Raw genomic sequence first — 18,783 nt, 5'->3', positions numbered from 1 at the left:
CTTGCGATTGATGATTGAATTCTTTCATTTGATTGTGAAAATGATGAAGTAGGGTGCTAGTCTTGTGTAGTTGATATCCTTCATGATTTGCTTATATTTCCGGCCGGGGTAGATAGTAGAATTAGTGAGAGTGTGTGATTGCGCGATAGCGGGTCCTCATGAGTCCAAATCATCCACATCCCCGCCCTCTATCCGGAAAGATGAGGTCCTGGAGGAGTGGTAGACCACATGTTCGACGAAATGTCCCAACCGAATGAGGACTTGGGAGTCCGAGTGTGACGCCACTTGGAGAAGATACCGTGGGCTCCCGTGATTATTCTCGAACCTTGTTTCTACAATCTCCATAATGCGGTCAATTGCGGGCATAGGCTAGTTAAGGCATTCAACCCCCTTGTTCTTTTAAATCATTTTCCTTAGATTCACCATTGCAACCCTCCATCCATGATTCAATTGTCCCCTAGTAATCCTTGTAACTCTTGTCTCTTAACCTCCTAAATGCCAACACTACTTCAACTCCAATTTGTCATCCTTGAGAACACGACACTTGGAGAACTTCTTCCTCGTTTTATCACTTTCATCCACCTCATCATTAACTACTCTTCACTAAAATAGGGGAATCACAAGAAGCCTAGAATAGGGAGTCGTAATCGACTCAAATACATAGAATCCTAATAATGAGGTTGAGAAGCAGCATGACTTGTCATATGCAACACGAGTGTACTTACAACACGAATCTTAATTATAGTAGCAAGACTTTAATAAGCAGTAGAACTCATGAGTATGAGATTCTATGTTCAAGTAGCATACAAGGTTTTTCTTACTCCTAAAAGGAAATGTTGGCAACTATCTAAGGAAGATATTTACGTACTTGCCCAAACAAGTATAGTTGTTGTGGAAAGAGTTTAACCTTAATTTTATATATAAGTTACATATAACAGTTGGACAAAAATTTACACTTATCAAATTCTAATTATTTAATTGTAAATTGATCAATTTGAATTTATTTTCCTTCAATTAACAAATTTACGAGACAAGAGATACTAGAGATAAGTGCAATTATATATAATTTTCAAGAGTCACAAAAAATATATGCTATATATTTTCTATCAAGTAAGAAAGATAAGCTTTCAATGCAATCCAATTAAAGAGACTCGAAACTTCTAAGCTAATCCAGGCCTTCAAGAAGTCTCTTTTGTTGGGGGAAAATGGTAATTAAGCACCATATGCTTTCAAAGATAGTAATTAAGAGCGCAAAATGGTAAACCTATATTACAATGCCAACTTTTTATTTTTTATTACATCATACATCTCATATTCTCTGTCTAATTCAACTAACAAAAGTCATTCAAATAATTCATATAGGAGTCGATATAATGTTACTGAATCAAACTCATACAAAGATTGTTATTTCTTGAAGTAACATAGTGTACACCACAAGATTACATGTTAACTTGGAGGTGGAATGGATACATAAAATTCCACTAGTGATATATTTAGTAGGATTTGAATTTAGTGACTTTTTGATGTTCACAGGCGTTTACGATATTCAGCCAATGCCCACAATGGGAAGTAACTCCTATATTGTGCATAGTGCAACATGCAATTCCTCATAAAGACTCCAGTAATGTCCTGATTATGTTTTTGTAATTATTAATTATTAGGAAAGTATTTGAAAAAAAGATAACATTATTTAAAGAAAAGTAGCTATGCTTGTCTTTATATTTATATGAAATAGCAATTTCAACCTTTTTGAATTGTTAATGTAAGAATTATTGTCCATCAAGTTCTGTATAAGGTGATAGTTTTGATTACTCACCAATAGAGATTTTTAAAGTGCATCACTTTCACGTTGCATAGGTAAAACATTTTAGTCAACATAGGAAATTTGCAACTATAAACCATTAAAGTCTCGTTAACAAGCCAAGAAACCAAAACCGTCACCTTGTACATACGTAAACATTTGAAGGGTTATTAATATTTTTGTTAGTAATTGAAGATTTGAAATTGCTATTTTCTATAAATATTTTTCCAATATTTGAATTTAAAATACTTAGGGAGGTAAATAGTTTAATTAAAATAGTTGACTTACTTGTTGAGGGAAATCTCCATCTTCCATTTGTGCATTGATTAATAACTTAGCTGCTTTGTGTAAAGGAGTTGGATCCCTCTCAGCCTAGTTAACAAGGAAATAGATACGACAAAACACACCCTTAATTACATTAAAGCATACTGTTAGATTTCACTAAACGTACAGTACTAACCTGTCCAGAGTACATGAGTCCTAGCATTGCCCATGATGTTTGTACCAAATTTGTACGATTCCCTTCCAACGGTATATATTTCTGCTCATAAAATTATCAATGGTAGAGCATGAGAATTTGACAAATATAAAGCATTGTATGGAATATATAGTTTTTAGGAGAAAAGTAAGAATCAATCTCAACTTTAAATTTACAAAAAATCGAATAGATCAGATCATATTTTCGTAATTATGATCAATTTTACATTGAAAGCGTATATATTTATATTGATTAACTGATATACCGTACCATGGTTGGGCAAGATTCAAGACATTCTCCCCAGCCACCTTCTTGGTTCTGTTTTGATAGGTAGAAATGAACAGCTTTGCGAATGGCTTTACTATTCTCGTAATTCTTTCCCGCAGTTGCCAGCCCTAATAGGGCAAAGCAAGTGCCATAGAGGAAACAAATTCGCCCTAATAGGGCAAAGCAAGTGCCATAGAGGAAACAAATTCCCCAGTACCCATACCATGACCCATCTGCTTGCTGTTCATTTTCAAGGTATTGTACTGCCTTTGATATAGAAATATCAATTTCTTTTGGTCTATAATTCGGATATTGAGATCTGAAGGCCGCAAGAGCACTGATTATACATCCAGTAGGTTCTACATGCCTAATCCACAATAATATTTTGAAGATGATTAGTCATTTTATATATTTATATGATGTTATCGTTTAAAGAAGAAATTGTGAGCTTACTCTTTCTCTACTACAATATCTGCAAAGAATTCAGATGGATTCAACAGTTGCATATATGGTTGCGGAACAGGAGGCTCCCAGATAGAAAAACCACCACTGTTGGGACTCTTCAATGTAAGAGACCATGAAATATAATGTTAATTAATTAGTAGTGAATAATGTTGGCTATGTGGTGGGCAGAGACCGGTAAAGGACAAAAGTACAGCACTCTGTACGTCTCTCATAAATGTGATGACCGTTTATAAGAAAATAAAGTTACGTCTTCGCTATCAGAGTATAGCTATAACTTTTAGCATAGTGTTAAGAGTTTATAGTAACAAGTGGTATTAGAGTGGGAAAGTCTTACTTGAAGATAAAGCAAAACATCTACAGCTTCATACAAGCGCCGAGCATCGGCCTTTTCTCCTACAATTTCCGGATGCATTTGCCCAAGGAGTAGCAGACACTGCAGCAAATTAAAGTTCAATTCACAGAGGTCATTTTTTTTTTATTATTTTTTTTTTTAACAGAGTAGTTTGCATATATAGCCTTGAATAAATAAAAGTAGATTGCCTTAAGAGCCTCTGCTGTGCCGTCGGAGAGAGTCCAACCATGGTCTTGATCAGAGAATGTCCATGATCCTTTATTGAAATGACGATACATACTTTTGAAGTCCCCTTTTGGATTTTCTTTTATCTGCATATTTTTATTAGTGTTAAAGGGAGTTGAATTGGAAAGTTACGTCTAAGATTGTGTAGCTAAAACTTGCTACATTGAAGAAACAAACTGGCCAAGTTGATGAAATTATTGACTCAATAACAAATAAGGGCACAGTGTTAATGTAGGATGAAGAACCACGGTCCACGGGTTAGCTCTAAACCGCCCACGGTGGGGTGAGTTAATGCCAAAAAATTTTGACCCATAAAAATGTGGGCTACGCTGGTTAGCCCGCGGACTAGAAATACTAACCATGCATTAAAGTGGACTAGCAATACTAACCATTAAACAAATTAAAAAATTCTAATTTTTAAACGCAGAAGAATCTAATATAGAGTACACATTATTTAGGTCAAATTATTAATTATAATATAAAATAATTCTATAATAGTTATTTTAAAAAAAATTTGGAGTTGGCCCATGTGCTAACCTGTGGGGCCTGCAAGCTTGGGTTAGGGTTGAAGAATTCTAGCTTGGTTTCGCGGACTAGCCTATAAAGGCCCACAAAAATTAAACTTGAAATGTGGCGGGCCAGCCGGCATTGACACCCTAACTAAAAGATTACAAGTTCAACTCTCAACAGGAGTGGCCTATTGGCCTTCTTGATTTGAGTCTCTCAACTATGATGGAAACCTAGGTTAGTTTATTTCCTTGTAGTCATTGCCGGTTAGGGTCACAAAGCGAGATTTACCCAGTGCACACCCTCAAGTAGTAACTACGGGTTTCCCTCATCCGACTAAGATCATATCACAAAGCGGGATTTATCTAATGCATACCCTCAGATAATAACTACAAGTTTCCCTCTTCACCAAAATAAAATATAGTAAAATAAAATAAAAAATCTTGCTACATTTTGATCAAATTTTTTACATACCTGTGACTCTTTGATATAGAAGTGAGCCTTTTTCAAGCAGTCTCCATATTCTTCTACCATGCCACTAGCAATTATAGCTTGGGTGGCAAAAGTGGAATCCCAATTCTGACTCCCAAAACTATGCATCGTCATTCCATCTTCTGAAACCCATAAGTAATCAGGAATTCTAGCAAGATGGTATTTGAACTCATCGCAATTTGGATCTTCTGCCCACCAGCACATCATTTGCAAACTCTATAACCAAAAATAAAGTTTAATATTTTCATTCACATTTAATTTAATTGGTCATCTTGAGCAAATCTCAAAAACTATTTTGAAAATTTGTATTGTAACTAAAATTTTAAAATGCACAAAAGTATGGATCTTATTCCAAATTATTCACAAAAAGATTTTGAGGAAAATCTCTCAGCAATGCATTCACCGATGTGGGATGTCGTTGAAAATGGACCAATCATAATAGAAATAGTCAACATTGCACCCCTACATGAAATAGTCAACATTGCACCCATTGGGTTATAAAAGACACCTTATGGATATTAAGCTACAAGAGTTTAGCGATATGGCAGCTGATTATAAGGGATTTTGGTAGCTTTTGGGTGACTACCACTTGTCGAGTGACAATGGGTAACTTTGAATTTTAAGATGATGCTCATCCATCGTCATTTATAAAAGGAAGACCTCAAGCTTAGAAGAAAAGAGAAAAGCTATGTGAATTATTGCAAAAAAAAAAAAGAAAAAAAGTGATCAACTTTTCAAGCATTGAGTGCTACATTGTTGAATCAAGCTTCTAAGCTAAAAAAAAAATGAATCAATTTGATACTTGCAAGTCTAGCCATCAACTGCAATCATCTTTCAGTAGAAGGAAGTTGGACTAGCAATGGAACTTGGTGTGGGACTCTTGACTAGTTTTTAAAATTGTTAAAAAGTAATAAAATTGATGACCTTTTTTTTAATACAATTGACTCTATTAGATTGTAGTATATATTCATATATATTTTCTCAACCTGTTGAAGCAAAATGAGTCAATATCTCACTAATATCAATCAATCTTTCATTAAATGATTCTACTTTTTTTAGTACTATTGACTCTGTTACAATGTAGTATCTGTTCATTTAAATGATTTTACTTAATTAGCAAGCAATACCAATGACTTTGTAGTCTAGTGGCACGAAGTGACTTTTCTAAATGGGAGGTTATGATTCGAGCCTCAGTGGGGCTTCAGTAGGTTGAGAAAGTAGTTTATGAACATACACTGCATTTGTATTAAAGAAAAAAAACAGCAAGCAATTTGATTAAATGCATTATATTTTAATTAACCTTTTCTACGCAACCAATGGTAATATATCTGGTCTCCTCTGCGTTATAGCGCATGTACTTGATTGCTTTTCTCATTGCCATTTCTCTAATTTTCTTGAAAGGCCAACGACTCATGAATGGCTCAACGCAATATTGAAGGGTGTTCCATAGCAGATCTTGGATGAAACTATGGGGGTAGTACAAGTCCTCCTGCATTGGTAGTTGTTCGTATACAAGTAAATTTTAATTTTATCTATAGTTTAAAAGGGAGCTAATTCCATTTTTGGTCCTAGATTTATAGGTGACGTTTCACTTTTAGTCTTTTTTTTTTTCAAAACATCCTATATTAATCCTAGTTTTATTGTGGCATGACCATTTTTTGTCATCCGTTAATAAAATCGTTAACCTACCGTTAAGTATTAGGATATTTTTGTCTTTTATATAAAATAAATATTTTTATTAGTATTATGAAATCCCTAATTCCCATTAATTATTAATCAAATAATTCCACAGCAGTCTTCCGCAAAATATTAATACTAATAATTAATAATTATTTGAGTGCTGCGGAATTAGTTGATTAATAATTAATGGGAATTAGGGATTTCATAATACTAATAAAAATAAAAATATTTATTTTATATAAAAAGACAAAAATATCATAATTGTTAACGGTAGGTTAACGGTTTTATTAACGGAAGCCCAAAAATGATCATGCCACAATAAAACTAGGACTAATGTAGGATGTTTTGAAAAAAAAAAAAAAAGGACTAAAAGTAAAATGTCACCTATAAAACTAGGACCAAAAATGGAATTAAGTCTTTAAAAAGGTGCTTGATATATCATCAGTACGTACGTGAGTTAAATTAACTAACCTTACAGCAATCCATGCGAGCACTGTTCCAATCAATTTGATCATAAGGTTTGACATAAATTTCATTTCTTATGCAAAGAACAAGATTAGTTAACGGTCCATGATATCTTCTTGCATACAAATATGACATAGGCATGTACGTTGTCCGGCAGTAACACCACATGTTGGCTATATGATAATGAGAGTTATCATTAATTATAAATTTTAAATACTTTACTTATTTTATTATAATAAGCAATTAAGCACCTTAACAATTACCTGGATGGAAAATAAAATTGGAAGGGAAAAGCCAGAATTCTGGTGGGATTGGATTACACCCATCCCACTCATACACTCCAAGCACCTATATATGCCAAAAATTATTTAAATTCTAACAATTGAAAAATGATTTGGCCTTTTTTAAGGAAAAAACTCTTCTCTTAGGACCCACCAGTCTTAAATGTCATTGTTGGAATTCGAACTCGTGATTCAACTTTGATACCATTTATTAAGATCATGCATTTATTATTAGGAAAATACTACATGTACTCTCAACTTTTCCTCCTACATAAAATAAAATCTATATATAGAGACTTGAATTAGGACCCACAAGGACAAAAATAGCTTATGAAAGCCTAGCACATCAGAGAGTAAAATTGAGGGAGTAAGAGTTGGGAGTACATGTCATAGAACTCTTATATAACTCACAACTCGCAAAGTATCTAAAACGTAACTTACAGAAAGATAAAGCTTTCCCCATGAGGGAATTCCAGTGGCACCTCCATGATCAACAATCCATTTTCGACCTCTAACAATGGCACCATCACCATCCTTAGCCTCTTCTCCAAGCAAACGCAAGGCCACATAGCTAAGTGCTGACCCAATCATGGTACTGTGTCCATCTACGTATAATCCCCACCCACCATCTCCATTCTATCAAATTAAAACAACCAACGAATGAAAAATTCATATAATTTAAGGAACTGATCCATTGGTATTACTAGGTACAGCATTATTTTCATATATATAGAATCATATCTTTGGAACATGAAATTAATATAGAGATTGATACGTACTTGATGATTGTAGATATATCGAACTAATTCTTTTTTGTGCTCTGACGTTAAAATTGTTTCAATTGCTCCACTAATGTACAATGCAATCAGCTGCAAATCATTTTAAAAGAATTATCATTTTTTAAGTCACACGTACTCCTATAGGACCGTGTCACAAATCCTTCTCGCTCAGATGGAACAGGTCGAGATAAAAATATAATACTTATAGTGAAAAATGTATTACTAATCATAATTAAAATATTTGTTACTTATAAGAAAAGAAATATAACACTTTTGAAGAAAATGTAATGTTTTGAAATCAAAATGTAAAAAGTATTACATTTTTCTTCTAACATTTATACTTTTCCTTTATAAATAAAGGAAGCTTTATTTCTGATTAGTATTATATTTTTTCAGTATAAGTATTACATTTTTATCCGGACTTGACTCAATCTTTGAGAAGATCTTACACAAGTTTTTCCCCTTTTTTCTTTCTTTTATTATGATATCCCCTCCCCTAAAGTAAGGTAAAAATATGTGTGAGACGGTCTCACGGATACTTTCCGTGAAACGGGTAGGGTCAAAATGAAAAATGTAATACTTATACTGAAAAATGTAATACTAATTAATCATAAATAAAATATTTGTTACTTAGGAAAATTGTGAAGACAAATGCAATACTTTAGATTTTGAATTGATTTAATATTGTAAATGTGCCAACTGCACTGCACATGCCCGAGTTGGCGTTTGCTGTGCGAGAAGCGCGCACAATAGATGATGCTTTCTACAAAGCAGTGCACTATTCCAAAACGATTCTTGCACGAGAACATAATTCATTCTCTCGCCTTCTTCTCTTTCCTCCACCAAAAAAGCATTGTTATAAATGCTCTAAAGTAATAATTATACTATAACAAAATATATAGGATACCAAGGGAGGAGTGTAAAACATAGGTCCAGCATTCTGAGCTGGCCAGTGTCCATCTCTAGCTTGAAGTGCACGGTTCAATCGTACGGCTTTTCTAACAGCCGTTGTGACAGCCTCATAATTGACTTCTTCTTCCTCTCCTAATCTTATCGGAGGAATGCTCAACACATCAATCCCACTTTCTTTGATCATCTGTACACAAACATTAATCATCAAAAATTAAAAATTAAAACAATATCAAATCAAGATTATATTATGGCAAATATTATGTGTACTCCCACTTTATATTTTCACACACAAAATCTTGATGTAGATACATGTACTGAGACCCACATGAAAAAAATAGTTCAACAGAGCCAGCCATACCAAGGAGTAAAGTTGAATGTGTAAGATTTGGGAGTAAAGTAAAACTTTTATATATATATATATATATATATATATATATATATATATATTGTTACTGTATGTGACCTGCATTCTCATCAACAAATCACCACAGACATGGAAACCACTCTGCCGGTTTGTTCTGAACTCTTCCCGGACTTTTTCAACTGCTTGTCGTTCTTCCGGTGTACCGGCGTTAGGGTCATACTCCCATATTTGTCTACCCACGTAGTTGTTGGTGCTGTATAGGTATGGCCCCCCACCTTCACCAATCTTAAGCTTCCACATCTTCTTGCTACTATGCTGGTAGGGTGAATTAACAGAAGAGGAAAAGGAAAACTAGAGGGACATGTGATAAGAACTCAATATATAAGAAAGAATGGGCGAGAACCCCTCTCCTTGCCCACAAAGTTGAGCAGTCAATTTAACAATTTTGGTCCATGATGGTCCCCGTTTGAAACGAATAAGCCTGTGGTGTGGGAATGAATATATGTGATTACACATGTACTATTTCGTATTTTAAATATTTTTGTTGCAAACTATAAGTTTTTGGCATATTATTATATTAATATAGAAGTGTTTTATTAAACCCATAACAATTTGTTGTGTTTGTTTTTTTACATACAGAAAAGATATTTTAGAGATTTTTTTTAAAAATCTAGACAAATTCAAATGAACCAAACATGCTAACTAATTTTCTAGGTAATTTCAATGTTATGTTCCATGGTAACACAAACCATGTTAATTAGTTTTACCTCAAAAGTTATTCCCATCAAATACATATTTTGAAATTATTTTCCCAAAATTTCAATTCACCGGAAAGGACTAAACAATCTCTTATGAATCGTTTGGTTAGAAAGAATAAAGTAGAAATTCAAATTGCATCGTTTGGTAGGCAGCAATAAAATTTATGGGAGCAATCCACCCATTCTGATCTCTCCCGTTCACGTTAGCGCCTCCGCCAAACATTCCTTCACCGCCGCCACGTCACCGCTCTGCGTGGCTCTCTGAAATTCCTCGCCAGAGCTCAACGCATCGTGGAGAAGACGAAGTCTCTGCTCGTCTTCTCCACGACAAGAGAAGACGACCGTTGGTTGGGGATGAATATTCCGGTCGTCGGAATGTTGGTCGGAAAAATTATGACCGGTTGTTCACCTGGAACAACCAGTCGTATGGGTTCAAATGCACCAAAATAACAAGTTCATGTGTTTAATTGAACTTTTTGATTGTTCGAGGGGTAAATTGCACTTTTGGGTAAAGTTTGAGGGCTTATTTAACTCTTTTCTCATAATAATATCATTATCAAGAGTGATGTTTTAATTTCATATTGTTTTCCTTTTTCATGTTACACAGAATTGAAATTCATAGGGGGACCCTATTGAATTCCAATGACTCAAATGGAAAAAATTGTAAATAAATAGAATTGTAATTTCCTCAAATAAAACAGCAACGAATTATGTTATAATTACAATTCAATTACATCCAACTAAACATTCAATTAATGTTGGACCACGTCAAATTAAATAATGATTTCAGACGCAATGTTACCGGTAAGAGTACAATAATTGACTAAAATTAAAATTACAATAAACCTCCCGAAGGCCTTTTGCAATATAATAGTACAATTATATACTGGAGTACATCTGACCCTATTAATAGGGTCAGTTGTATTCAAAAAAAAATATATATATATACTGGAGTACATTGTGAATGCTTTTATTTATTAGGGTCGTACTCCCATATTTTTCTACCGATGTAGTTGTTGGTGCTGTATATGTACCGCCGCGCAACTTCAGTAATTATATCATGTACTAGGGTTTACTTTACATGGTAAATCTTGGTCTAAAAATAACTTTCAGATTCTGTATCTGTAGTTGACACATTTTGTATATGTAGTTGACAATTTTTGTACCTGTAGTTATCATATTATGTGTTAGTAATTATCAAGTTATTTGTTTACATATACAGAAATTGTTAACGGTTGATAAAGAATATGTTAACTAAAGGTCCATAATTTTTGTATCATGGTTCATAATACAATATGAACTATGTTCCATGGTATAACAATTGCCCACCTTTAGCAATTTTGGGGTTGTTTACCAAAGTGAAGAAATAGAGAATTTTTGTATAAAATAGAAAATCAGAGGAGTAGAAAAATGAAAAATAGAATACTTATTTATCAAATTCACTCTTTAAAATTCTTATTCTAACTCCATTCTCCATATTTCTTAAGGATTTTGGAGAAGTTAAAAATCAACTTCTCGGCTCGAAGAAATGGCTGACTTTGTTACAATTGTAGTATTGTGGCACAAAGAGTCAACAGTTGCCTCCACTAAGGCTCAAATCCGCTCCCATCATCCATGTGAGAGTGTTTTCCGGGACACCGGGTGCCACTAGACCACAAGGCCTTATTATTATTATTATTATTATTATTGTAATTATTGTTATTATTGTTGTTATTGTTATTGTTATTGTTATTGTTATTGTTCTTATTATTATTATTATTATTATTATTGTTATTATTATTATTTTTATTGTTATTATTGTTATTGTTATTGTTATTATTGATTGATACCCCGACTAGGGTACCTGACTCGTGCAGCTTAGTTCTTATGGGCAATCAGGAGGCGACGCTCGATTGAGTATGTTCTAAAAGGCGGCTACTAAGCAAAATTTGGGAACTCGGGATGAGATTTAGGGAATTTTGCCTTCACCAAAATTTGGTAAGTTTCGTACTAGATAGGCAGCCTTAAATTACTTTCCTAAAACATATTTGTTAAGAATTTTACTTATTTCCTTGTGTATGCTTATTATTCTTTTATAAATATCTCTTGAGGTCACACTAGAAAGGCGTCTCTTTCTCTCGATTTGGAATACAAGTATAATTATTCTCTTATTGTGTTCGAATACTTTTTTTAAATTATACGGTAGTGTTGGCCAGCCGAAACGGTTGTCTCGCAACCGTAAAACCAACATTGTATTTAATAAAATAGAAATTAGAAAAATGAAAAACTAGAGGAATGGAAAAATGAAAAACTTGAGGAATGGAGAAGGAAAATTGGGGAAATGGAGAAATAGAAAACTGGAAATGGAAAAACAAAGAAATAAAGTAAACGACCTCTATCCACATCTTCTTCCTATTGTGATGCAGGGCCCGATCCTATCATTTTATACGCCCGAGGCATGACGTAAAATATAGACCCTACCTAAAGTTAAAATATAGTTTCGAACCTAAAATTTAAATTACATATGAAAAAATATACAAAATATCAAATAATTTAAAATAAGATTCACAATTTTTTTTAAAATTTTATATACACAACAATAATCATGAAAAAAATAAAATTATAGATACTTTTCTAAATGTAAAATAACCGAACTACATCCGTATATTCATAAATAAATAATTATAGTTTGTAAAAAAAAACAATTTAAAAGAAAATGTAATACTTATACTAGCAAATATAATATTACATCATAAATAAAATGTTTATTACTTATATGGAGAAATGTAATACTTTTACATTTTGATGCAAAAGAATTACATTTTTCTTCAAAAGTATTACATTTGTCTTTATAAGTGCTACATTACTTATAACTTATAAGACAAAAGAACAAATACCAATTTTGGTCTCACGACTATTAGCAAAATGGCAATTTTGGTCCACATGTTTAATTTCTACCAATTTTGGTCTCACGACTACTGTTTTAGTGCCAAAATTCATCGTGTCGGTCACTCATATGTTTAAAACATGCCGAAATCTAAGACTTTTAAAATTATTTTCGTCTTTTTTTCAACTCAATATCCCAATTTGCGCATGAATAAAGAGATTTAAGCCTTAAAATCGATCACAATTCACAGTTCTCATAATCAAATTAAGATAAAATGAGGATAAAAACTGTGAATTTTGATCGATCTTAGGACTTAATTCTATTTATTTATGCATAAATTAGGATATTAAGTTGAAAATGACGAAAGTACACTTAACAATTTTAGATTTTTGCACGTTTTAAACGGATGAGTGACCGATGCGATGAATTTCGGCACTAAAACAATAGTCGTGGATGAAAATTTGTACTAAAAAATAGTCGTGGGACCAAAATTGGTAGAAATTAAACATGTGAACCAAAATTGTCATTTTGCTAATAGTCATGGAACCAAAATTGGTATTTTCTCTAAGGGAAAATATAATACTTTTTGATGAAAAAAGTAATACGTTTACATGTAAATATAAAAGTATTACATTTATTCTCGAAAGTATTATGTTTTTCCTTATAAGTAACAAATTTGTTAAGATAATAATTCACTGATCTGTACGCACTCAGTTGTTATATCGTGGACCATGGATCATGACTGATACTGCAGTTGTGTTGAACGGATATTGCAGTTGTGTTGAAAGGGAACTGCAGTTACGCAGAATAGAGGCCGTGTCATCCGTCTGGAACTGCAGTTGTGTTGAACTGATACTGCAATTGTATTGAACGGATACTGTGTTGAAAGGATACTGCAGTTGTGTTGAAAGGATGAACGGTCTCTGTTTCGCGCAACTGCAGTTTCCTTTCAACACAACTGTAGTATCTTTTCAACACAACTGCACTATCCGTTCAACACAACTGCAGTATCAGCTATGATGATGGTCCACAATATAATTTGCAGTACGCACTCAGTCATATTCAAATCCTTCATTTTACGGTAATTAATATTGGTAGATAAACCTCATTTTTCATTATTATAAATAATGGTAGTTAACTGTCTACTTTCATTTTATTGTGCGGCATAAAATTTGATAGGTTGTGAATTGATGAATCATCGTGCATGATAAATAACGGTAGATATGCTCATATGCTGTCTGCTTTAAGTTTATTGTGAGGCAATAAATTTGATATGTTGTGAATTGATGAATCATCGTAGATTATAAATAACGCTAGATATCATGTCTACCTTCTTCAATTTTATTGTGCAACAACCAAAGTTGATGAGGACACAACAATAACAATTTAAAAGATCATTATGTCGGTCCAACAATATGAAGAAGAATGTCCTAAAAGGACCATGGAACTTATTATCATTGAAATGAAACCACATAATTAAAATCTAGTATTTTAGTGAATTAAAATATATGCTAAATTGAGCTCTCTTTGTGAGGAAGAATTTCGAGAGAACTCGGGTTCGATTTCCACAAGCGACAATTCTCCTTGGGCCAGCTCCCGTATCTCTCGGAGCGAACGCGGGTGGACTCGGACCGTTAAATGGACGGAGAAAGACCTGGTGAATTTACCAAAAAATATATGCTAAATTTAATAAAATTAATATGTGACCTTTTGTTTTCTTTATTTTAGGTTATATATTTAGGAAAGATTAACGTTATTCATTTCTATTATTTACTTTATTTTAGGTTATATGTTTAGGAGAGATGAATGTCATTCATTACCGTGTAAATAGTCTTATAAAATGGAGGCTAAAACATCATCTTAGGAGCAGAAGTTTGAGATTAGATTGAATAAAAAAATGTTAAGACATTTTCTTGACTCTCTTAGCTTGTGATCCGAAGTGTTATTCTAGGCTTATCAAAATAATTACCAATCTTATGGTGTCATCCATTCCTCATCACCTAAGATCAAGGTGTGGTAAAAATATCCTTATAAAAAACACAAAAAACAACCCCCTAACTAGCCCATACATAAACCAATTCCATCTCCTCACGCTCAAACCGTAGTTCTTGTGCTTGTTGTTTTGGTGAGGAAAAGATTGGGTAGTCAGAGGACTCTTTGTAAAATTGATATTCGAGTTCACGCCGAAGGATCCACATCAAAATTGGCACAATATATATATATATATATATATATATATATATATATATATATATATATATATATCGGGTCATGTTCAAGTGTGACCGCGCCCTTACGTGCGGCCGTGCGGTTTACACGACTCAATGTTAAGAAATGCACCACTCAATGTTACGAAATACACCACTCAATACATTGAGTGGTGTGTTTCTTAAATATGAAATACACCACTCAATGTTATTGAGTGGTGCATTTGTTAACATTGACTGGTGTAAACCGCACGGCCGCACGTAAAGGCGCGGCCACATTTGAATAAAAATCTATATCTATATATATATATATATATATATATATATATATATATATATATATATATATATATATATATCATATTTTTGAATAATGAAGAAAATCTGCATCCACTATCCGATCGTATGTACTAGATAATTTTTGCTGATGTGTATAGTAATAGCTTGCAAACCACACAAGAGAGATAGACTCCATTAGGAAAACCTTGTGAAACATGCTCGGGCAACAGGGTGTTTGCAAAAATCAAACTCTTGACCTTTACATACGAGAATCATGTTTTACACTTTCACCCACTTGGCTACTCTTTTTGGGGGAAAAATGATATATCATTGTGCATTACAAATAATTATACATAACCTATTTGCCCTCATTTTATTCTTAAATTGTTGAGCATATAATATACAAATATATATCAACTTGCACTTCAACTATTGGCTTAGCCTTTTAGTTCGAATAAAATCTTCAATTTAGTATAAGAGCCAACCATAACCAATAACTTAAGCATAAGAGATTATAGTTCACGTCTTATTTGAATCTCATAAAGTATATAGCATGTTTGGTTAGCGGAATTCATTTTGAAGGAATGAGAATTTTCTTAATGAATGGAACAAATAAGGAATAAAATAGTCACTACAGGAAAAATGCTCATAGACAATGGTTAAAAACCGTTGTCTTTGAGGTAAAATTTCTATTGTTGAAGTCAGTGTTGTTGTAAGTCCCGCGCATAGACAATGGTTTTTAACCGTTGTCTTTTCTAGAAAAGACATCAGTTAAAAACTGTTGTTTATTGACTGTTGTTGAAGCCGGTATTGTTGAAAATCACGCACATAGACAACAGTTTTTAACCGTTGTCTTTTCTAGAAAATACAATGATTTTTAATCATTGTCTATTGAGTGTTGTTGAAACCGGTGTTGTTGTAAGTCCCGCACAAAGACAACGGTTTTTAACTGTTGCCCTTTCTAGAAAAGACAACGAATTTTAACCGTTGCCTATTGAGTGTTGTTGAAACTAGTGTTGTTGTAAGTTCCACGAAAAGACAAAGACAACGGTTTTAGAACATTCACCAATGTTAACTACTAAACTACCACAAAAGAATCAAAACCAAGCTATCCTTGGCAACGGCGCCAAATTTGATGAGGACGTTTTTCACGCATCCATCAAGTATCAAATCACATTATATGGTTTAGATATCGTTCCACTGGAGATGACTCTTGTAATGTTTGGAATTGACGCTATATGGAGTTAAGCACAAGCTAAAACTACTCTTTTAGAAGCTAGGCCTATCGTTAATGAGTTTGGCTGATATGATTTAGCAAATAACAGGTTAGACAAGTAAAACAAGACATAGGGTAAGTGATCGAGATGCACAAAAGTGTCCAAATTAATACCACTCCCGTAGCTATTTGAACTTGCAACCTCACCTTGAACTCCATTATTGTGGCAATTCAACCTAAAGTTGTCCAAACAAGAACACAAAGCATAAATTCTCCTTAACACCCGATATACTCTTGTATTGGGAATCAAGTGTGTGAATGTGTGGCTAGTGTGCAAGCTCTACTCTCATCTTGAATACAATATGTAATTAAAAATTGTAGAATAAAAATGATTAAGTAATAAATATCTAATTAACATATAAAATAAAATGTTTATTACTGAATGGATTCTTCGTTATTTATTTATATTATGAGTCATTCCTTGACAATTGATTTAACTCGAACATTTTTATTTTTTTGTTTTAAGAAAAAGAGTCATTGTGTAATCAAAATAATACACAATAATCATTGCTCCAACCAAATAGGTTGTTCGATAATGCCCATCCGTTGTTAGAACCAGATATTGGTGCACCAACATTTAGTTAATCTAATCTCAGTTTAATTATAAGCAAATTTATTATCTCAATAGCGTACCTAACTATTTTATTTAAATAAAATACAATTTGTAATTTTCCTTTCTCGGGTATAAATAATTACAGTGGCTGGTAGTGAAACATTGTACATTAGATTTATGGTTTGCTCTCCAAGAACACCTATTAATATGCCTAGGAATGGTAATACAACTCAAATTTAAATTATTTGTAATAACCTTTACATTTTAGTATATACAAATTTTGATTTATTTGTTGCTTTAAATTATTGATTTACTCCAATTAATGTGTTAATTATTATGTACTTATTTGATTTTATAATATCTCAAAAATATTGCAGTAGTTAGCAAACCAAATAATATATATGCAATTAATATATAAGATTTAATATTAGAAATAGGAGATTCATTCATAGTTGTGTATTTAAAGTACGAATCATTCTATGAGAATCGTCTAAATACTGATCCTTTTGTGTTTTTTGTTTTTTCTAGAAAATGAGTCGGTATTGCAAATAACGGTTGGTTATTCAACATTTAATCCAGTTCATTTGAAATTTAATGGTGAGCAAATTTATTTTTCTAATAGCCTATACACGCCTATTTTATTTTGTATAAAATGCAGTCATAAATTTTCCTTTCTTGCTCAATGCAGTTATAACAAATCCATTCCATGCATCGCACCGGTAGAAATATTAGTTTTAAATAAATTTAAAAATTTCTCAATCAATTAAGACTTATGGTGAAACCAATAATTAAACATTACACATTTCTTTGCAATAATTAAATATTTATTATCGATGGTATCACTGTTATCATTTCAAACAGAAGGTCACAAGTTCGAGCCTTATCCCAATAAAAAATGTTGTCATAATCGTGTTGAGCAGATACTATAAATAGAATTAGATTGTAGTCAATATATATATATATATATATAGGGGCGGATCCAGCATGGTGGCAGTGGGGGCAGCTGCCCCCACTCACCCCACCCCCACTCCCTTTATAGCCCTTGTTTATATATATGTGTATGTATAGTATAGTTTTAGATATAAGTATATGAAAACAGACATAAGTAACCAATTGATTAAGTGGCCAAGTTGGTTGAAGTGTGCCTTTATCTTGGAAAGGCCAAGGGTTTGACTCTGCTTAGCAACATGCGTGATTATGTTTGAAGCCTTCTTCACCTCTTTTCCCATTCCCTTCTAAGCTTGGTATATATTCATTCCGTGATTATGTTTGAAGCCTTCTTCACCTCTTTTCCCATTCCCTTCTAAGCTTGGTATATATTCATTCCTTCAAAGCTTTTTTCATTCCCTTTATATATATAATAATGAGAATTATTTTATTAAATTAATTATGTTTCATATATTGTTATTAACATTTTTATAAAGTACGTTTTCGTGTGTTTTATTTTTTGTGTATATCCAACAATATTTATGACTATATTCATTTTAAGTGATTCAATTTATAATGTGTTTTTTATTTGAATTATTTTATTAAGTTAATTATGTTTCATATATTGTTATTAATCTATTTATAAAGTTCTATTGTGTTTTATTTTTCGTGTACATCCAACAATATTTATGATTATATTCCTTTTAAGTGATTTTTTTTAAACTACATCTTTTATGTTTCCCCCAACAGGGAAATTTTTCTGGTTCCGCCACTATATATATATATATATATATATATATATATATATATATATATATATATATATATATATATATATATATATATATA

General features: G+C 32.6%; 1 protein-coding gene across 2 annotated transcripts; it reads right to left on the bottom strand.

Moving 5' to 3' along the window:
* Positions 1 to 1,344: 1,344 nt before the first annotated feature.
* Positions 1,345 to 9,447, bottom strand: LOC116031535 (dammarenediol II synthase-like). Of its 2 annotated transcripts, XM_031273763.1 has the most exons (16): positions 9,168 to 9,446; positions 8,700 to 8,888; positions 7,793 to 7,882; positions 7,455 to 7,649; positions 6,996 to 7,080; positions 6,739 to 6,905; positions 5,888 to 6,076; positions 4,570 to 4,803; positions 3,552 to 3,674; positions 3,346 to 3,444; positions 3,000 to 3,106; positions 2,717 to 2,913; positions 2,550 to 2,674; positions 2,262 to 2,342; positions 2,090 to 2,173; positions 1,345 to 1,629 (listed from the first exon to the last, which is right to left on the bottom strand). In XM_031273763.1, exons 1-16 carry the CDS (start codon positions 9,366 to 9,368, stop codon positions 1,528 to 1,530), a joined length of 2,268 nt encoding a protein of 755 aa, XP_031129623.1. In that variant the 5' UTR covers positions 9,369 to 9,446; the 3' UTR covers positions 1,345 to 1,527. The 2 variants fall into 2 exon arrangements, with proteins under 2 accessions (XP_031129623.1, XP_031129622.1); XM_031273762.1 differs by having other exon boundaries at positions 2,550 to 2,913; positions 9,168 to 9,447.
* Between the last annotated feature and the right edge of the window lie 9,336 nt (positions 9,448 to 18,783).

Source organism: Ipomoea triloba, chromosome 10, assembly GCF_003576645.1.
Source record: "Ipomoea triloba cultivar NCNSP0323 chromosome 10, ASM357664v1".
Taxonomy (NCBI): domain Eukaryota; kingdom Viridiplantae; phylum Streptophyta; class Magnoliopsida; order Solanales; family Convolvulaceae; genus Ipomoea; species Ipomoea triloba.
This window is presented reverse-complemented; position numbering and strand designations above follow the sequence as displayed.

Bases quoted from the DNA above. Each gene is read 5' to 3' on its own strand.
- LOC116031535 (XM_031273762.1), bottom strand. From the start codon at position 9,368: ATGTGGAAGCTTAAGATTGGTGAAGGTGGGGGGCCATACCTATACAGC. The intron at 7,081-7,454 runs GTAAGTTACGTT...TGGCATATATAG, and splicing joins GGGGAAAGCTTTATCTTTCT to GTGCTTGGAGTGTATGAGTG. The intron at 1,630-2,089 runs GTAAGTCAACTA...AAACATAATCAG, and splicing joins ATGGAGATTTCCCTCAACAA to GACATTACTGGAGTCTTTAT.